Below are 18,338 nucleotides of genomic sequence, written 5' to 3' on the forward strand. Positions count from 1 at the left end.
GAATTCATCTTGGCCATAGAGGAGAATGTTGCAGCAGACACGATAGAAATAAGGAGATCCTTAGATAAGATAAGAGACTTAGCTGTATGAATGGAGAGGAAAGGCTTGATCTTATGCATGTTATCCAGGATGAAGTGGCAGGCTTTAGATATGGTCTGGATGTGAACATCTACGGAGAGGCCTGAGTCAAAGATGATCTCCAGGTTTGGGCATGAATGACAGGGAAAATGTTACTGTTTTCCACAGTGACTGAGAAAAGAGTGGCAGTGGGAGGGTTTGAGAGGCAAAGATGAAGAGCTCTGTTTTGGCCATGTTGAGTTTAAGTTGATGGCTAGACATCCATGAGGAGTCAGAGAGAAGGTGACACTTAGTTTTGGTGGAAGGAGGCAAGTCAGGAGTGGAGAGGTAGATCTGAGGCACATCAGCATAGAGATGATAGTTGAAATTATGAATGAGCTCCCTCTAAGACAAGGCCTGAAGGGAGAAGAGAGAATCAAGGACTCAGCCCTGTGTAAACCACCCCTCTTCTTCACACCACCCTCCCCCACTGAAGAGGGAGGATGAGGATAATCTTCTGAACCAGTGATAACAGAAGTAGGAGAAGAACCAGGAAAGGACAGTCATGGTAGCCAAGTGGGGGACAAGATTTCAGGAGGAGCATGGTTAAGGAGGATAAAGACAGAGTTTGCTAATTCTGAGCTTTGACCAGGAAGAGTTCATTGGAGACTTTGAGAGCCATTGGTGGAAGCTGGTTTGGAGGGATATACAGGATGCAGTTGGAGGAGAGGCACTCTAGACAGTATTTGTACAGTGAGTGGGGCAAGAGAAGTAGATAGGATGAGATCACTGTAGCCAAATTGAGGAGCTAGAGAAGGAAAGCACACAAATATCTGTGCCAGGGACTGGGAAGAGGAGATACTGGTCAAAATTCTGATTTTTGCCTATCAGAACTATGAAGAGACTTCTAGTGTAATTTCCAAAAGCTACTCTCTTAAAATTTTGTGAAGTATTTTCAGAATCTTTGATGGTAGGAACGATAAACAGCAGAAAATATTAAGATTTCATGTGATAGGGAGTAATTTTATGGAAGGGTCTGAAAAAGTTGAATAACGAAGTAAAATCTGTTAGAATAGCAGAAGGCAAAGTATAGTTAGTGTAGGTTGCATGTTGCAGAACTTTAGAAGTTCAGTGCAGTATTTTGTTTGACTCAATATTTTTCATTGTGTTAAAAAAAACAAACCATTGTTTTAAAGTGAAAACCATGTATTAATCTGTTCCCCACCTTGCATTTTATTTTTTAATTTTCCTTTTGTCCCTGTTTGTGTTTGTACATTGTCTTCATTTCAGTAGTGTGGGCAAGTAGCTCTCTGGAATTAGCATTCATGCTGCTACAGAGAGACTTGGCGGGGATGCTCTACAGGAAATCTGTGCTGCACTGACTCCGAAACAGCCTGTGGTTCAAGGGCATTCCTTGAACTAATTGGCACTTTGGTTCTTTGCTGTCATATTACTGGGTCTACCTAAAATATAAGTGGTCTCAGTTGTGTAACAGCCACTGATGAAATATATTTAGGTGTATCTGTGAACATAAGTGTTATACCTTCATATTTAGTGTCTGATTTCTAAAACTACCATGATTGTTCACAAGTTTCTTTCTTCTATTCTGTTTGATTTCCTTCGTCCGTTTTTCTCCAGGAGGTAGACCAGGTTGATCAGGTAGGATATACTGCTGGGAACTGATCCTAGCTATGTTGGCTTAGCTCAGTTTCTCATGCTGCTTCCATGTCAAAATACAATACTCAAACAGCTGGACTGAACAGTTCATAACACTCATTCAGCAACTGGAACATGCAGTACTAAAATTCTTTTTTGACTGTGCAACCTTTATCGGCATTCCATAATTTCTGCTTAACGCACTTCAGTGTGGATATGAAATGACCAAAGTTCTTTTTCTTCCCTTTATTTCTTTTTTTTTTTGTCTGTGGTTCCTATTCTTTGGATCTCATCTGAGGTTGCCTAGCCTGGCATTTGTGGTCGGGAGATGGTGAGATAGATCAGTACTCGATACTAAGTTGCCTGGTGTCAAAGCCAGTGACTAGCAGTATCAGGGTGGCAGTGGGTAACAGCTAATATGTGCTTACGCACACGCAGATTACCAGATAATGCATATGGCTAATCTTTTAGCATTACGTAACTAGATGTTAATGCCATTATTCCATTGATTTCACTAATGGCAACTGGACAGAATTTTGAACATACTGGATATATTTAAAATGTAACTTATTTGTTGGAATAATTGCAGTATTATCATTTGTTATATATAGAAAAATATTTTGCAAATATCTGGTATCTGAGGTATGTTTGAAATGGGAAATGTACTGGTCTATCTTTGGAGCTCTTTGTCTAATAATTTCTGATCAGAAAGGACCTACCCTATATTGTTTGCTACTTCTCTTTTTACTTACAGAAGCAGAAGAATATTGCTGGGGCACTTGCATTTTGGATGGCAAATGCATCTGAATTGCTCAACTTCATTAAGCAAGACCGCGACCTTAGCCGAATTACTTTAGATGCGCAAGATGTTTTGGCACATTTGGTTCAAATGGCTTTCAAGTAAGGGCATCAGAATTTTGTTTCTTTTGTATATTTGCCGTGTGGAATTATTAGGCTTTATTTCTATACTTTTGAAAAGTACTGTACACTTTTTTCTAAGTTCTAGATGTCATGATTCTTTAGTTGTATTGAAACCAGTTAAAGAAATGCATGGGGAGTGGACAAGCATTCCATTTTTAGTTATTTAATAGAGATGGATCATTTGGACTGTAGTGAGAAGGTAAATTGCATCACTTTCTCGTTCCTTGCTAAGCAGATTCTACAGAGACCCTGTCCTGAGTGGTTAGGTGCTAACTCTTTGTTTAAATCAACATACATACCGTTTTATAATCGTGTACGGTAGCCAGCCAGATTTCTACACATCTGATCATGAAAATGTTGAAATACCAATCAAAGTTGCTATTAACTACATACTTGTTTTTGACATTTTGATCAACATCTGCAGTCATGTAGCTTAGTCCCCAGATAGGTTGGTTGTGGATTAATCAGTAGTTATCTGCAGCAGCTACGCATTGTATTAGCCCACAATAATGGCTGGAGCTGTTTTGTTCCATATTTCCTGTACTATGTGTTTTTGTTTGATCGTCCTCTAAAGCTCTTCATTTGTGATTCCCACCCCATTTCTGGTGATTTGATGTCGAAGATAGTTGCTCAAATAACCTGGGAATATAGATAAGGTCTGAATGAATTTTCAAGTTTCACCGCCAAATAGTAAGACAGATTTTACAACAGCGTTAAATATTCAGAGTTTTTAGTTTGGAAGGAAGGGTTTCTGTTTCTTAAGATTGGCTTTAGGGTTATGAAGGCATGTCTGGCAGATCAGGTGGTGATGTACCACATTATTTAATTTAAAAAGCGGGAAGAAGGGGGGGATGGCCTGGGGCTAGAGAATGAGTGTGTATATATATATTTATTCAGTTGCAGAACGTGACCGTATCTGTATGGTTCTAAACTTTGCCATTGCTTAGTATATTCTCTGATTTGTGAGCAAAGACATCAGACCTATGAAAATGGACCCATGCAGAATATTCTTTTCAGATATCAATTACTACAAGTAAAGAATTATGCTTGGAATAACAGCTTACAACAATCAACGGTATAGGTTGATATTAAACATAAGCTGCTTAGTGATTGTTCAGTCAAGCTAGAATTTCTCCTAGATCAGCGTTTTGCATTACTGCAAATTTCTCCTAGATCAGTGTTTTGCATTACTGGCTTGAAATGCTTGTGTACAGACCTTCAAAGTCACTTTCTGTCTTCATCATACATTAGCTTGCATATTATACATTTTTTTATGACTGAGAAAGAATGACCATATATATTTTTTTTTCCTTAATTGGTTCTAACTATAATAGTTATTCACACGCAGTCACCATCTTTTTGGATATATTTTATCCTCCCATTGTAACCTCTAAGCTTCCAGGAGACCAGTACCAACTTCATGTAACTTGAATATTTTCTTTCACTTATGACACATGAATACAGTAGTGTAGTCAAGAGTAAATGGAGATGAACAGAATTTACCCACTTCTCATATGGGGAATATGGAGTTTAGTTTATCCACGTTTTTACCACTACACAACTGTATGAAATATTAGCAACATAAAAAATTGTCTGCTCTTAAAAAAAAGTTAATTCAGTGGTAGTATCAAAAAGTGTACCAGAAATTGTTGAAATTATTTTGCAACAAAATTTTTAAAAATAGGTACTTTCCATGATTAGAAATGTTTTAAGATGGAACAAGAAGTTAGGGATATCGTACTTTATTTAAGGAAGACATAAAATATCATTACATAAAGAGTTGAGGAAAATATTACAGCTTGATTCCAATCAGCTAGTTGCGTTTCAGTTTTAGCATTCTGCAATACACAAAAATGATGTTATGAATGAAAAACTATCTGGCTGAAAAACAATATTTAGGAAAAAAAGTCAATATAAAACTGAAAGAATTTTCAAAATCAAATGTACTTTTCTCTCGGTTTTTCTAAGCTGAATGAAATGCAAAGAATAAACAATATAAAAAGCTACACAATATCAGGTTCTCATATGCTAGCTCAGTGCTAGAATGTTTGGATTGCAAATACTTAGAGATATTCTTTTGCAATACTTCCACTGGAATTTTTTTTTTAAATTTTGGTCTAAATTTTTATATAAGGTTATTCTCACAAAACTTAAATTATGGGTCAGTTTTAGCCTGACAAAAACTCCCGTTAATTAAATTCATTTATGACATTCACATAGTTGAGTATTTGAAAGTCTCAGTCTCAGATGTCCAAAGAATCTTCTCTAAGAGTCTTAATGCTTGCTGAATTATTAGTTGCATGTTTCTAGAAAATTTGTATTAGCTTTTGGTCATACTGGATCATTTCGAGGAGCATTATTTTGGTTCAGATATAGTCATAAGCATAAGATTGAGTTAGGCATTTTATAATTTTTACAGCAAGTTGCTTATACTTTTTCACTTTGGAAGTATGCAAAATAAAATGCATAATTAATGTGTATATGCCTACAAACATGTTTAATTTTTATTTAACATTTTAAAAAAGGTAGCAGAAATGACCATACAGAGGATAAAACTTTTAGTCGTATTAACTTTTACATACAAGATTAAATATAGAGACAAAAGGGAATAAAAATATGAGAAGGCGATAGAAAGAAACTGAAGAACGGAAGGAAGCGGGGCGAAGGCACGGGAAGGAGTCAGAAACTAATCTACAGTTCATTCTGCTGTTTCTATAAAATCTGCCCATATATCAGTGAACTAATCTATACAATTTTTATTAAAGAAGATCCTTTATGATCGCTAGCAGTGAAGCCATATCAGTATACCATTCCTCAGTCATTGGACTGGATTTTTATTTCCACTGAAGAAGTTTTTTACTGACTATCAGGGTTCTGTACAGCTATTGCTGCTTACCATAAGGTATCTTGATTATTCTACCTACTAACCCCAGAAAAATGTGTACTCCTTTAAGTACAAATGTCAGATGACATAAAAATGTTAATTTTACGCTCCTTCCAGAATTGCATTATGTTGGGACAACTCCACAATATATGAACCAAATTGGCACCCGTTTCCTAACAATGTCAGCATTTATTACTACTAATAGCTCCAGATTTAAATAATTTATATGGGGGTCCAGTATATATTTCAGATAACAGATTCTATGTAAGTCAAGCAAAATTTCTTATATTGGATAATCAAAATTGTGTTCTTTTTCAGATATTTAGTTCACTGTCTTCAGTCAGAGCTTAACAATTACATGCCAGCATTCCTTGATGATCCAGACGAAAATAATCTTCAAAGGCCTAAAATAGGTTAGACTTGCTTGGTCATTTTGTCTTGCTATTAAACCAGTAGTTTATAGCCACTGTTAATAGATTGAGTCAGTCTATTTTACCACTGATGTGAAATTTACATGTTCTCACTAACACCTTAGTTGTTTGTAAATCCACTATATGCGGATAATAGATTAGACTCTTTGGGATGGAATTTACATGAAAAATAATCTTTAAAATAAAGGTAAACTCACATTATCTAATGTCTCGGGAAGAACACTTGAAATGTTTGGTTAATCAGTGTTGTAGATAAAGAAATTAGCTTTTGGAAAGTGAGGAGTGTATCCATGTGTAGAATTTCAGATAATTAGCATTTACTGGTATGTCTTCCACTGACAATTATTAAATAATCTACTCAGGTTTGAAGAAAAAACATTTACGTTCTTCTAAAATAAAATATAAAGTTTAGATCTTTTGGGTAAGAAGATTGAAAGTTATTCTGAAATTAAAACATTTTTCTGTGTTGAGAAATTCTTTATAAAAAAAAAAAAGAAAAATATTGATTAAAAAGCAGTTTTTCCCCTATCAGTTTCTGTATTTCCTTTACTGTTGTCTCAGATGTTTGGCTTGAATAAGGGTTTGTGTCATTGTCCAGCTTCCTCTTTTACATGATCCTGAAGTACAGTCAGTTGCTATGGTAATGGATGCCACATAACAACCTAGATAGTCGTAAGTTTTCATTTGACATTACAAATGGTTGTATGGAAACAACAAGAAATTTCATTATGTTTTAACTGTGGGATCAAGTAGGGGTAGGAAGAAAGACTATGCAAGAAAAAGCTTTTATTTAAAAAACAATTACAAACTAGGAAATGTGAAGAAAAAATGAGAAACTAGGGAAAGGCTTTGTTTAGTGCATATTAAATCTAGTGTGAAAGCCCTTCTTTACAATTTAAAAACTATTCAACCTTCATTTTCATCTTTGCTTATAATCTTTAGCTGGCAAATAACTTAAAATCTCAGGAAAAATGTTTAGTCAACACAATTATAATGTTGTATACAAAGAAAAGGTACAATATTCTGATCTGACTGAAAATGTAAATGTGCCATCACATGGTGACCTGCACTGTGGAGGGAAAGGGTATGTTTGCATCTTTCTGAAATCTGAATTATATAAAGCTTAGTAGATGATGATGTGAGTCTGCACTATACAGTCAGATGTGAGACTATTACATTTTTCACATTAAAATTTATCCTGGTATTTACTATGTTTAAATACTAAGTATTTTCAAGTAACTTTATAGGTTTTAGCACTGAAACATTCAGGGGATGATTTTTGTCAATCACACGACTTTCAAACTTTTGAGCAACCGTGAAAATAACATGGCTGATTTATTTATTTAATAAGAACTTCAAGTTCTCGTAATTCCATATGTGTGTTTAAAAAAAGAACACAACTCACCAGCCCCCAAACAAATCCCACCATCTTTGGGCATTAGTGATAGTGTTTCTTCATCTGAAAAACTAAATGTGCCCTACAGACTATTAAACTTTCTTAACAGGAAATCTCTAGCACTGTTTTAGTTAGCAGTTTGCACTCCTCCTCCTAGCTTTAACTCAAAGTGTCTATTTATAATGTAGTGGTAGAAAGATGGAACTAAAATAATAAACACCCTAGGCATTTGTGAGCAAGAGGACATTGTATGTAATTTTAACTACTTTATGTGCCATATATTAATTTGGACTTACAATATAATCCTTGGCTATATTCCGTTAAAAGTGGAAAAAACAATAGTTATTTGTCTTCTGCCAAAAAGCATGCTATTTATCACTAGTATGGAATAGCTTAAATGCGTTGTATGTGTAGGAACTATAACTCATAAGAATTTTTTACTGTATTTATTTTGTGTTGGAATCTAAACGGTATAATTAGTTGGTTTCTGTAATTGCTTAGTTTAATAAAATGCTATGAAGATTCAACTTTAATCACTTAGCTTTCTATTTTTAAAATAGATTTTTGTTAATTCATACGTTCTTGAAATTTAGTATGGAATAAACAAATACCAAGTGTGCAGGAGCCATTCTGGAACAGTGTTCTAATTTGTCTTTCATAATTCATGCAGTAGTTACCTAATGTGATCGGATTCAATTTGGATGCCTGAACCTACTTTTTTTTTTTTTTAAACCGTAAATACTAATGTGTACTAATACATGCTTCTCTGTCTCTGTAGATGATGTCTTGCATACACTAACTGGAGCTATGTCCCTGTTGCGACGATGTAGAGTGAATGCTGCACTGACTATACAGCTCTTCTCCCAGCTCTTTCACTTTATCAACATGTGGCTTTTTAATAGATTGGTTACTGACCCAGATTCTGGCTTGTGTTCGCATTACTGGGGAGCCATCATCCGTCAACAGTTGGGCCATATCGAGGCCTGGGCAGAAAAACAGGGCCTAGAGCTGGCTGCTGATTGCCACCTAAGCAGGATAGTGCAGGTGAGTGGTGGTGGTCTTGGTTCTCAGTGAAACGTCCTCCTCATGGGGTGTTTTTTCAAAAATACAACATGATGCATTTGTGTAAATGTATCCTAGAACCCTGGTTCAGTGTGTAGAGCTGTAAAAGCCTCTCTGTATATTAGTGCAATCATTCACTGAAAATGAACTGAATATCTGGATGTGTTTTTTCCCCAAGAGAATCAAATCAGTTTCTTCCTGATACACTGAGTTTGATTAGTTTGCATGGTTATAGCAGCTGGAAAATTAATCTGTTACCTAGTTTAGGGTTCCCTTGGTTCCTGAACTTAGAGGCAGAGTATTTGTGTTGCAGAAGAGAAGAGGGATTTTGAAAATGAAGTTTACATCACTTTTGCAGCAATTCTGGCTTCTTGCTGCATGGTGTCCTCTGCTCTGCCTACCCTGTAGACAAAAAGAAACTGTGAAATAAATAAGGGCTCTGGTTATATTCCATTCTTAAATTATAATTAAGTCTCCGGTGTGGTTTTTTTTTTTTTAAGGCAACTACACTACTTACCATGGATAAATACTCACATGATGACATTCCAAATATTAACAGTACCTGCTTTAAGTTGAATTCTCTACAGCTACAGGCATTACTGCAGAATTATCACTGTGCTCCAGATGAACCATTTATCCCAACAGTAAGTCATTTAATGCATTGTTCAACATTTCTGGGGAAAATAGTGTGGCTATAGAGTTTAATCACCACTTGCCTGTAAAATAGTAAATGTATTGATTGACTATCACTTTTATAAGTGTAGTAGTAAGAAATAGTGTTAAAATCTTTACTGTAGAAAATAAATGAAAGGATCAAATATTTTGCTTTCTCTAAAGAGTAGGTGAAAATTCTTCATCCAAGTCATATTCCTTCAGAACAGGATGTTGGAAACATCTTCAGATGAACAAATGGATACATACAGTCTTTTGCATGCTGAACCAGTTCTAAGGTTAAGGCAAAACAATTACTGGAAAAATGTCTAATATTATAAATCTTGCCTAATGACAAGTCTGTGGATTTTGTGCGTGTGCAAAAGCCAAGGGATTTTTGTGTGTGCAGAAGCCCACTAAGTGTATGTCTACACTGCAGCTGTGAGGTTTGATTTCCAGCACTGGTAGACAGCCTGGAGCTAGCTCTGCTTGAACTAGCATGCTAAAAGTAGCTGTGAAATAGCTAAAAATAGCAGTTGCCCAACCTGCTGCCCATGCGTGGCATAACATTCACATTGCTATTTTTAGTGTGCTAACTTGAGCTGAGCTAGCTCAAGTCTGTCTGCCTGTGCTGGGAATTACACCTCCCACCCGCAGAGTAAACATCTTAGAGGTGTTAGAATAAGCCATAAGTCACAGAATAGCTTTTTCTCCTAAGAAGGTTTTTCATATTAAAAAGGTAAAAGTTTAAGCAATGTTTTTAGTGTTCTAAACATTTTATTTTAATAGCAGCAACAAATACGTTAGTATGCATATTCAAGTGCCTTTTGTTTAGTAGTGTTCCTGCACTGAACCATTTGTAAAGTCTTCGTAACCAAGGTAGAGCTGACTCTGCAGCATAATTTTATATGTCTACCAATTGAAAATCTGTGAATATGGCCTAAATTAGAAAATAAACACAATTTTCCATCCTCTTCTTTACTGCAGAACATAGCTTAATTTAAACTGTCATTTTACAAGCAAGATTAACCCATCATTTTTTAATCATTCATTTGCTGTTAGAGACCTGGAAAAAATTGATTAAATTATTATCTTTGCATTAATAACACTGTTGGCTTCTTTTTTTTTTTTAAGCAGCCTTTGCTGGTGGTTACTTTATAGTGGTATCCAGGATACCAGAATTCACTATATACTAGAAAAGACTCAGTACACCTGGACATGTCCATAAAGTCTGAGAAGAGGCCCTAGATTCTAACAGAAGAGGATCCAAGTTGCTCTGAACTCACCCTCATTGGATACTTGAGAGACCTGAAGGAGTTACAATTTTTTCAGATCCAAGACTGTGTGTTAGTTTCTTGTGTTTTGGGTCCCAAATAGGTGTTGGTTCCTACTTTGAGGTCTTTCAAGGCTCTGCACTGTGAGTTATTGAGTGATGCAGATCAGTCCTTGGTCCTGAACCCTCCTCACTCTCTAAAGCTCTTGTGGCCTGCTTGAAATTTGCAAAAGCTGTTGCCTAGATTTCAGTTTATGCTTTCATGAAGCTCTGTTCTCTTAATTGTGAATCCAGATCAGATGCTTAGGGCTTGTCTACAGCAGCACTGCTGTAGCTCTTCTGTGTAGATGCTGCCTGCACCGACAGGAGGGTGTCTCCCATTGGCATAGGTAATCTGCTTCCCTGAGAGGTGGTATCTAGGTTGAAAGAAGAATTCTGTGAACCGAGTGCTAAGTGCACCTGGAATTAGGTCAGTTTAACTATCTCGCTTGGGGGAGTATGCATTTTTCACACCCCGAGCAACCTAGTTGGGTCAACCTAACGTTTTAGATTTCAGAGTAGCAGCCGTGTTAGTCTGTATTCGCAAAAAGAAAACCTCTCCGGGAGGCAGATTACCTATGCCAATGGGAGACACCCTCCTGTCCGTGTAGGCAGCATCTACACTGAAGAGCTAGAGCAGTGCCACTGTAGACAAGCCCTAAGCATCTGATCTGGATTCACAATTATGAGAACAATTAAGAGGGCCTAATCACATCAGCCACGCTATCGGAGGCTCGTTCACCTGCACATCTACCAATGTGATATATGCCATCATGTGCCAGCAGTGCCCCTCTGCCATGTACATTGGTCAAACTAGACAGTCTCTAAAAGAATAAATGGACACAAATCAGATGTCAAGAATTATAACATTCAAAAACCAGCTGGAGAACACTTCAATCTCTCTGGTCACTTGATTACAGACCTAAAAGTTGCACTTCTTCAACAAAAAAACTTCAAAAACAGACTTCAACGAGAGACTGCTGAATTGGAATTAATTTGCAAACTGGATACAATTAACTTAGGCTTGAATAGAGACTGGGAGTGGATGGGTCATTACATAAAGTAAAACTATTTCCCCATGTTTATTCTCCCCCCCACCCCCCACTGTTCCTCAGACGTTCTTGTCAACTGCTGGAAATAGCCCACCTTGATTATCACTACAAAAGGTCTGTCTCCCCCCCCCTGCCCCCCGCTCTCCTGCTGGTAATAGCTCACCTTAAGTGATCACTCTGGTTACAGTGTGTATGGTAACACCCATTGTTTCATGTTCTCTGTGTATATAAATCTCTCCACTGTATTTTTCCACTGAATGCATCTGATGAAGTGAGCTGTAACTCACGAAAGCTTATGCTCAAATAAATTTAACTTTTAGAGTAGACCAAGCATTATTTTGAGACAGCAGTAGTTTAGTCTCCCGTGTCTAATGGTAACGTCTATCTTACATATAGTTTTATACTGTTGCCCATCATTGTCGTATCTGAGTGCCTTCCATGTAAAATGGATAGCAATAGCAAAGTCTCTAATGGACTTCATGAAGTTTCTGGCATTTTCCCCTTTTTGGGGTGAAAATATGCTTAAGGTAGGGTTCTGGTTTTGATTTTTTTCAGGGTGATTTGGCTCAACATTTTATATTGGTTGATGGGCTTTTTTGCGTGGGGAGTGTTTCATTGTTTTTAGTGTCATTCTGGTGGCAAAGAGGTTTTGTAGTATTACTTAAAGACAGTCAGATTCTGGATTTGCCTGATCTCCTCTGGAAATTTCTTCCATATCTGGATCCCCTCAGTTGAGAATTCTTTATCCTTATTTTCTAAGTGGCAGGGAAGACAGGAGCAGTGATCTCTGGGAGTCTTTAGTCACAAATCTGCAGACAGGAGGCAGCCATTTGATGATCGCTTTATGCTTGGTTGAGATGGAAGTGCATTTCAGCAGCAGCAGCTGTGACTGAGCAGGCCTTTTCAGGATCCCCTCTGCTCACCCCAAATGGGGAGGGGGCTAGAAAAGGTGCCCCAAACATAGGCTGTGTCTCACTCATCCGACTGGATGGCCATATACAGTGGAATCACTCAACTCCGCTGCTGAAATGAGGTATGACAATTAATTTTGCCACCTGGAATGTCCGCACCCTTATGGACTCTCAGTGCAGTGAATGCCCAGAAAGAACAACTACCATAATTGCCAGAGAACTGACAAGACTCTACATTGACATTGTAGCTCTTAGTGAGACCCACCGGGCTGATGAGGACCAATTAAAAGAGGATGGAGGTGGCTACATCTCCTTTTGGAAAGGAAAGCCACCTGAAGAGAGACGCATTCATGAGATTGGCTTTGCCATAAAAATAAGATCGCCAGACAGCTTTTGGAGCTTCCCGTGGGGATCAACAAATGTCTTGTGACTCTTCGGCTCAAGCTTAGCAACAACCAGTACGCTACTGTCATAAACGCATAGGCCCCACACTCGATGATGAGGAAGACAGTAAGGAGCAGTTTTATAGAACTCTTGATATAGTCCTCCCAGCCACACCTATGGCAGACAAAGTCATCCTGCGGGGAGATTTCAATGCCAGAGTTGGATGGGATTCCCAACTCTGGAGAGGCACAATAGGTAAAGAAGGTGTGGGAAATGTAAACCCCAATGGTATTCTCCTCCTCAGCAAATGTGTGGAGCATGACCTGCTCATCACAAATACCATCTTTAGGCAGAGTAACAAATTTAAGACCACGTGGAAGCATCCTTGGTCCAAACACTGGCACCTTACTGATGTCTGTATAACACGGGCTATGAGAGGTACCGATCACTATTGGACAGACCATAGATTAGTAAGATCAGTCATGTACCTGCAGCTCGCTCCACCACACCACAAACACCCAAAGACTAAGCGAAAGCAGTACAATGTCAAAGCACTTCAAGACCAAGCCAGCTGCAAGACATTCCAGCAACATCTGTCTGAGAGACTCTCACCTGCCTAACAATATCACTGACATTCAAGAACATTGGGATCAACTTAAAAACACCGTTCACAATGCATGTGCTGAAACAGGGTGTTCGACTCGTCGGCACCAAGACTGGTTTGACAAAAACAATGAGGAAATCCTAGCATTAACTGAGAAGAAAACAAATGCATGTTGTAATGGCAAAATGATTCCTCTAATAAACAAAAACATGAGGCCTATCACCTGCTTAAAGCCAAAGTCCAAAGGAGGCTACATGACATCAAAAACCAGTGGTGGCAAGAGAAGGCCTCTGACATTCAGGGTTTCGTAGACCACGATGACATGAGAAGCTTCTTTCAAGCAACAAAAGCTATATATGGGCCACCCCCCTTACGCTCTCAGGAAGGCTCCGCCCTCCTTAAGGACAATGCAGCCATTAGACAACACTGGAAGGAGCACTTTGAGAGCCTACTAAACCGTGAATCCACAGTTTCTGAAGACACCACGGAATTTATTCCACAGTGCTCAGCAATGGAACACCTTGCTGATCCCCCATCTTCTGAGGAAGTCCGGCATGCCGTCACGAAGACAAAAAATCAAAAGGCACCAGGGCCAGACGGATCCCAGCGGAGTTTTTTAAAGCTGGTGGAACAATGCTCAAGCACAAACTTTGCCAACTCCTTGACAAAATCTGGACCTGTGAAGAAATTCCACCTGACTTTAAGAACACCAGTGTTGTTTCAGCATTCAAGAAAGGGGACAAATCTTTGTGTGGGAACTACAGAGGTATTGCTCTCCTCTCCATCGCAAGGAAGATTCTTGCCTGGATTCTACTAAACCGCCTCCTCTCCCTTGCTGGGGAATTCCTTCCTGAATCACAGTGTGGCTTCAGGCCATCCCAAGGCACAACTGACATGATCTTCGTGGCATGATAGATTCAAGAGAAGTGCAGAGAGCAACACCAGGAACGGTTCATGGCATTCATCGACCTAACCAAGGCCGATTTGGCTATCAATCATGATGCTTTATGGAGGGTGCTGGGTAGGTTTGGCTGTCCACAGAAATTCATTTCCATCATCAGGCTACTCCATGATGGGATGGCAGCCACCGTTTTGTGCAATGGCTCAGAGACCGAACCATTCAGCATTAGCACCGGTGTCAAGTAAGGCTGTATCATTGCTCCAACACTCTTCTCCATTCACCTTGCCATGATCCTGATTCTCTTTCGTGACTGCCTTCCTGACGGAATCAGGATTGAGTATCGTATGGATGGCGAACTCCTCAATCTTCAATAAAAGAAAGGGAGTACTTGTGGCATCTTAGAGACTAACCAATTTATTTGAGCATAAGCTTTCGTGAGCTACAGCTCACTTCATCAGATGCATACTGTGGAAAATACAGAAGATGTTTTTATACACACAAACCATGAAAAAATGGGTGTTTATCACTACAAAAGGTTTTCTCTCCCCCCACCCTACTCTCCTGCTGGTAATAGCTTATCTAAAGTGAACACTCTCCTTACAATGTGTATGATGATCAAGTTGCACCATTTCCAGCACAAATCCAGGTTTTCTCCCCACCCCCCACAAACCCACTCTCCTGTTGGTAATAGCTTATCTAAAGTGATCACTCTCCTTACATCTTCTGTATTTTCCACAGTATGCATCCGATGAAGTGAGCTGTAGCTCACGAAAGCTTATGCTCAAATAAATTGGTTAGTCTCTAAGGTGCCACAAGTACTCCTTTTCTTTTTGCAAATACAGACTAACACGGCTGTTACTCTGAAACCTGTCAATCTTCGATGTCTCCAAAGAAAATCTAAGATAATGAGAATTGGCATCACTGACCTTCAGTATGCAGATGACTCTCATTCTTGCACACACAGAGGCTGACCTGCAAAGCACCCTAAATCTTTTTGCAGATGCCTATCACAGCCTGAATCTCTCTCTCTCAGCATCAGGAAAACCCAGGTACTCTATCAGCCCTCACCTGCTGTGGGAAACTCTGCAGGGCAAGAATTGGGCTCTTCAGCCACTTAAAAACTCACCAATGAACCCTCTTGGCAGACCTCATCCTTGCACCGAGGGATAACTGAAGAAGATTCTCATGTGAGCTGTATTGTCCCAGAGAAGCACAGCTGTCAAAATGGTTCATAGATCAAAATTTGGTCTACAATTTAGAACCAGGGCTTGATCCATTAGTTGCTTTGAAGATTAGGACCAAAGCCTTAAACTGGCATTGAAAGCTGACTAGAAGCCAGTATAATGGGTTCTCAAACAGTGGGTTGGGACCCCAAAGTGGGTTGCAACCCTACTTTAATGGGGTTGCCAGGGCTGGTGTTAAACTTGCTGGGGCCTGGGACCGAAGCCTGAGCCCCACTGCTCAGGGCCAAAACCAAAGCTTGAATGGCTTCAGCTCTGGGTGGCGGGGTTCAGGTTACAGGCCCCCTTCCTTGGTTTGAAACCCTTGGGCTTCGGCTTTGGCCCCCCACCCAGGGCGGCAGGGTTCGGATTCCCCTCTCCCTCCCTCCCCCTGGCTCGGGGCGGCGGGGCTCAGGCTTTGGTCCCCCCTCTTGGTGTTGTGTAGTAAATTTTGTTGTCAAAAGGGGGTCACAGTGCAATGAAGTTTGAGAACCCCTGAAGTATAAGGAGTCGCGTACCTGATGTGCTCATGGCGACCTAAACCATGGAGAAGGCAGGCAACCACATTCTGTACCAGCTGAAACCTGTACTCTATCTTGACTTTCACCTTCAGATACAGTGAGTTACAGTAATTCAGCCTGGAGGTGACAAATGCATGGATCATTGTGGAAAGGGAGCTGGAAGAGAGAGGGCATTTTTATGTACTGATGATACCTGGTCATCCATGCTTATTAAGGAGTCACTCACTTTTCAGCTATTCTCAGGATTATTACTGCTATTAAGTTGATCCACTGCAGTGGGGATCTGCAGAGGCAGTCATAAGAAAAAAATTACTTGCCAGTAACAAGTGTTTTGCTTTTGTATATCCTAATTTAACATCCCCCCCCCCCCCCCAGCTCTACTTTGGAGTGTTAAAAGTAATTTCTTCTGATTTGGAGAGGAACTGAGGAATGGGTAGCATGGTGGGGTCTTTAATAACTGCTTCTTAAACACTGTATCTGAGGAGTGTCTTGTACATTCAAAACATTCACATTTCAGGTTAAAAATTTCCAAGGTTTCTCTGACCTGCTGTGACATTTTTAGAAGATTGCATATAAGAAGAGACAAAATGTCTTATTTATTTTTTTAAAATGTGGTGGTGTTTGAACCGCTCTGGAGTGGAAGCAACCAGAGAGAGAATCGTGGCATGAAGATGGTCTTCCCTTTGAATGTTCCGATGAAAAGTGAACACTGTGACAATTGTTAACTTTTGAATGTCTTTTGCTAAGCTCATAAAAAGCTCAATTAAGGAAAGACCTCACTGTGTATACATATGTTGCTAATTTAGCTGCACAGTGAAAAGTGTTCTGAAGTTGTACATGAAACTTTGCAAGATATGAAGGGCTGCTTTGCACTATATAGTATGTGCAAGTGGGAGCATCACTCTGATTATTGATTATTCCAAAAGTTTTTATGGTATGGACCTCTTTGGATTTATTTACTGTGGTACAGGATAAGGGCTCCCCCTCCAGTGAACCTTCTAAGAAGTGTGGGACAGGGTATTCTGGTAGCAAATAGCTAACTCGTCCCAGATTATGGAATTATATATTATCAGTTTTTTTGTGAGCTACTAGAGCTTTCATATTCTGGAATAAGTAGCCCCTTTTAATGCATTTCCCCATCTTTATTTTGTACAAAAAGGGTCAAAATATTGTACAAAAATTATATTACACTTTTTTACCCCCAAGACAAGAAATGTCAAAATTTAGGTTGCCATGTGCACTTGACTGTGCATATGCATTACAGTATAGTTTTTAATTACATGATCACATCCTAATTCTCAAATGCAGACCTCATGTAAAAATGTCTAATATATGTTCATTGGTGTATTGACTTAAGTTAAAAAAGAGAAGCTATTAGAAGATGCTACACAGTGTTGGAGAATGAAGTTGCATGATACTGGATTTGATAAAGCTTGTATTGTAATATATAGGCACATGTATCGGGGTACAGTTGAGGTTTTATGTGCAATTTTAGCTTTGTAATTTCCTGAATTTTGGCTGCTTAATGGTGCAATCATAGTTTTCTTAATATATATTTTTTTTAATAGTGGAATTAATTTAGCCCTTTAAACATAGCAGTGTCCTTTTGTCTTATGTCCAGGAGTTGATAGAGAATGTAGTGGCTGTTGCAGAAAATACAGCTGATGAACTAGCTCGTAGTGATGGCAGAGAAGTCCAGCTAGAAGAGGATCCTGACCTGCAGCTGCCTTTTCTTTTGCCAGAAGATGGCTATTCATGTGATGTTGTCAGAAATGTTCCAAGTGGTTTACAAGAATTTTTAGATCCACTATGCCAGAGAGGTCAGTCCTGCTACTATTAAACTGTATATTGTCATTTTTCTCTAGTATAGTAAATGTAGAACTTGAGGTATGTTTAGAGGTATTTATTATTTTTTTCTCAATCACAATAGTGTTCAATCCTCATTTCATTATCCTTTGCTTTACACTTTCATTAAACGATTTAAATTTACCTCACTCACATGGTATGTAAAACTTGTATATACTTTTCTGCATTTTACTTTCGTATGACATTGTGAATCCCCTTGGCATAGTGCATGTTTATTTCAGACTTCTAAATAATTGAAGTGACCTTCTGTGTGTTGACAGCGTGTGTTTAGTAACCACCTACATCAAGGTCTTTATACATGGACCTGTAGAAAGAGAGAAATGTTCCCTGTGTGGTCCTTCCTTTTGTAAAGTGCTACCACTTTGGATCCTGCAGAAATGAAAAATAACAGGAAAGACAGGAGATACATGGCATGAAAGAAAATTGGGAGAAAGTGCATAAACTGGAAGAGGAGGGAGAAAGGGCAGTGTGTCTCCTTTGTGTTCTACCAAGTCTTTTCAAAGGCACAA

The 18,338-nt window shown here is 38.8% G+C and overlaps 1 protein-coding gene across 18 annotated transcripts in view; it reads left to right on the forward strand.

Moving 5' to 3' along the window:
- AFDN (afadin, adherens junction formation factor) overlaps nt 1–18,338 on the forward strand; it is a 213,266-nt gene that overhangs the window by 134,965 nt on the left and 59,963 nt on the right. For 13 of the 18 annotated variants that reach the window (XM_073337925.1, XM_073337926.1, XM_073337931.1 and 10 more), the window contains 6 exons: nt 1,696–1,716; nt 2,468–2,613; nt 5,837–5,931; nt 8,124–8,389; nt 8,908–9,051; nt 17,585–17,783. In XM_073337925.1, the coding sequence (XP_073194026.1) occupies nt 1,696–1,716; nt 2,468–2,613; nt 5,837–5,931; nt 8,124–8,389; nt 8,908–9,051; nt 17,585–17,783 (871 nt within the window). The remainder of the gene's footprint in view (nt 1–1,695; nt 1,717–2,467; nt 2,614–5,836; nt 5,932–8,123; nt 8,390–8,907; nt 9,052–17,584; nt 17,784–18,338) is intronic. The other 5 variants (XM_073337928.1, XM_073337932.1, XM_073337935.1 and 2 more) reach the window with 1 other exon arrangement.

The sequence above is a fragment of the Lepidochelys kempii genome, chromosome 3 (assembly GCF_965140265.1).
Source record: "Lepidochelys kempii isolate rLepKem1 chromosome 3, rLepKem1.hap2, whole genome shotgun sequence".
Lineage (NCBI taxonomy): Eukaryota > Metazoa > Chordata > Testudines > Cheloniidae > Lepidochelys > Lepidochelys kempii.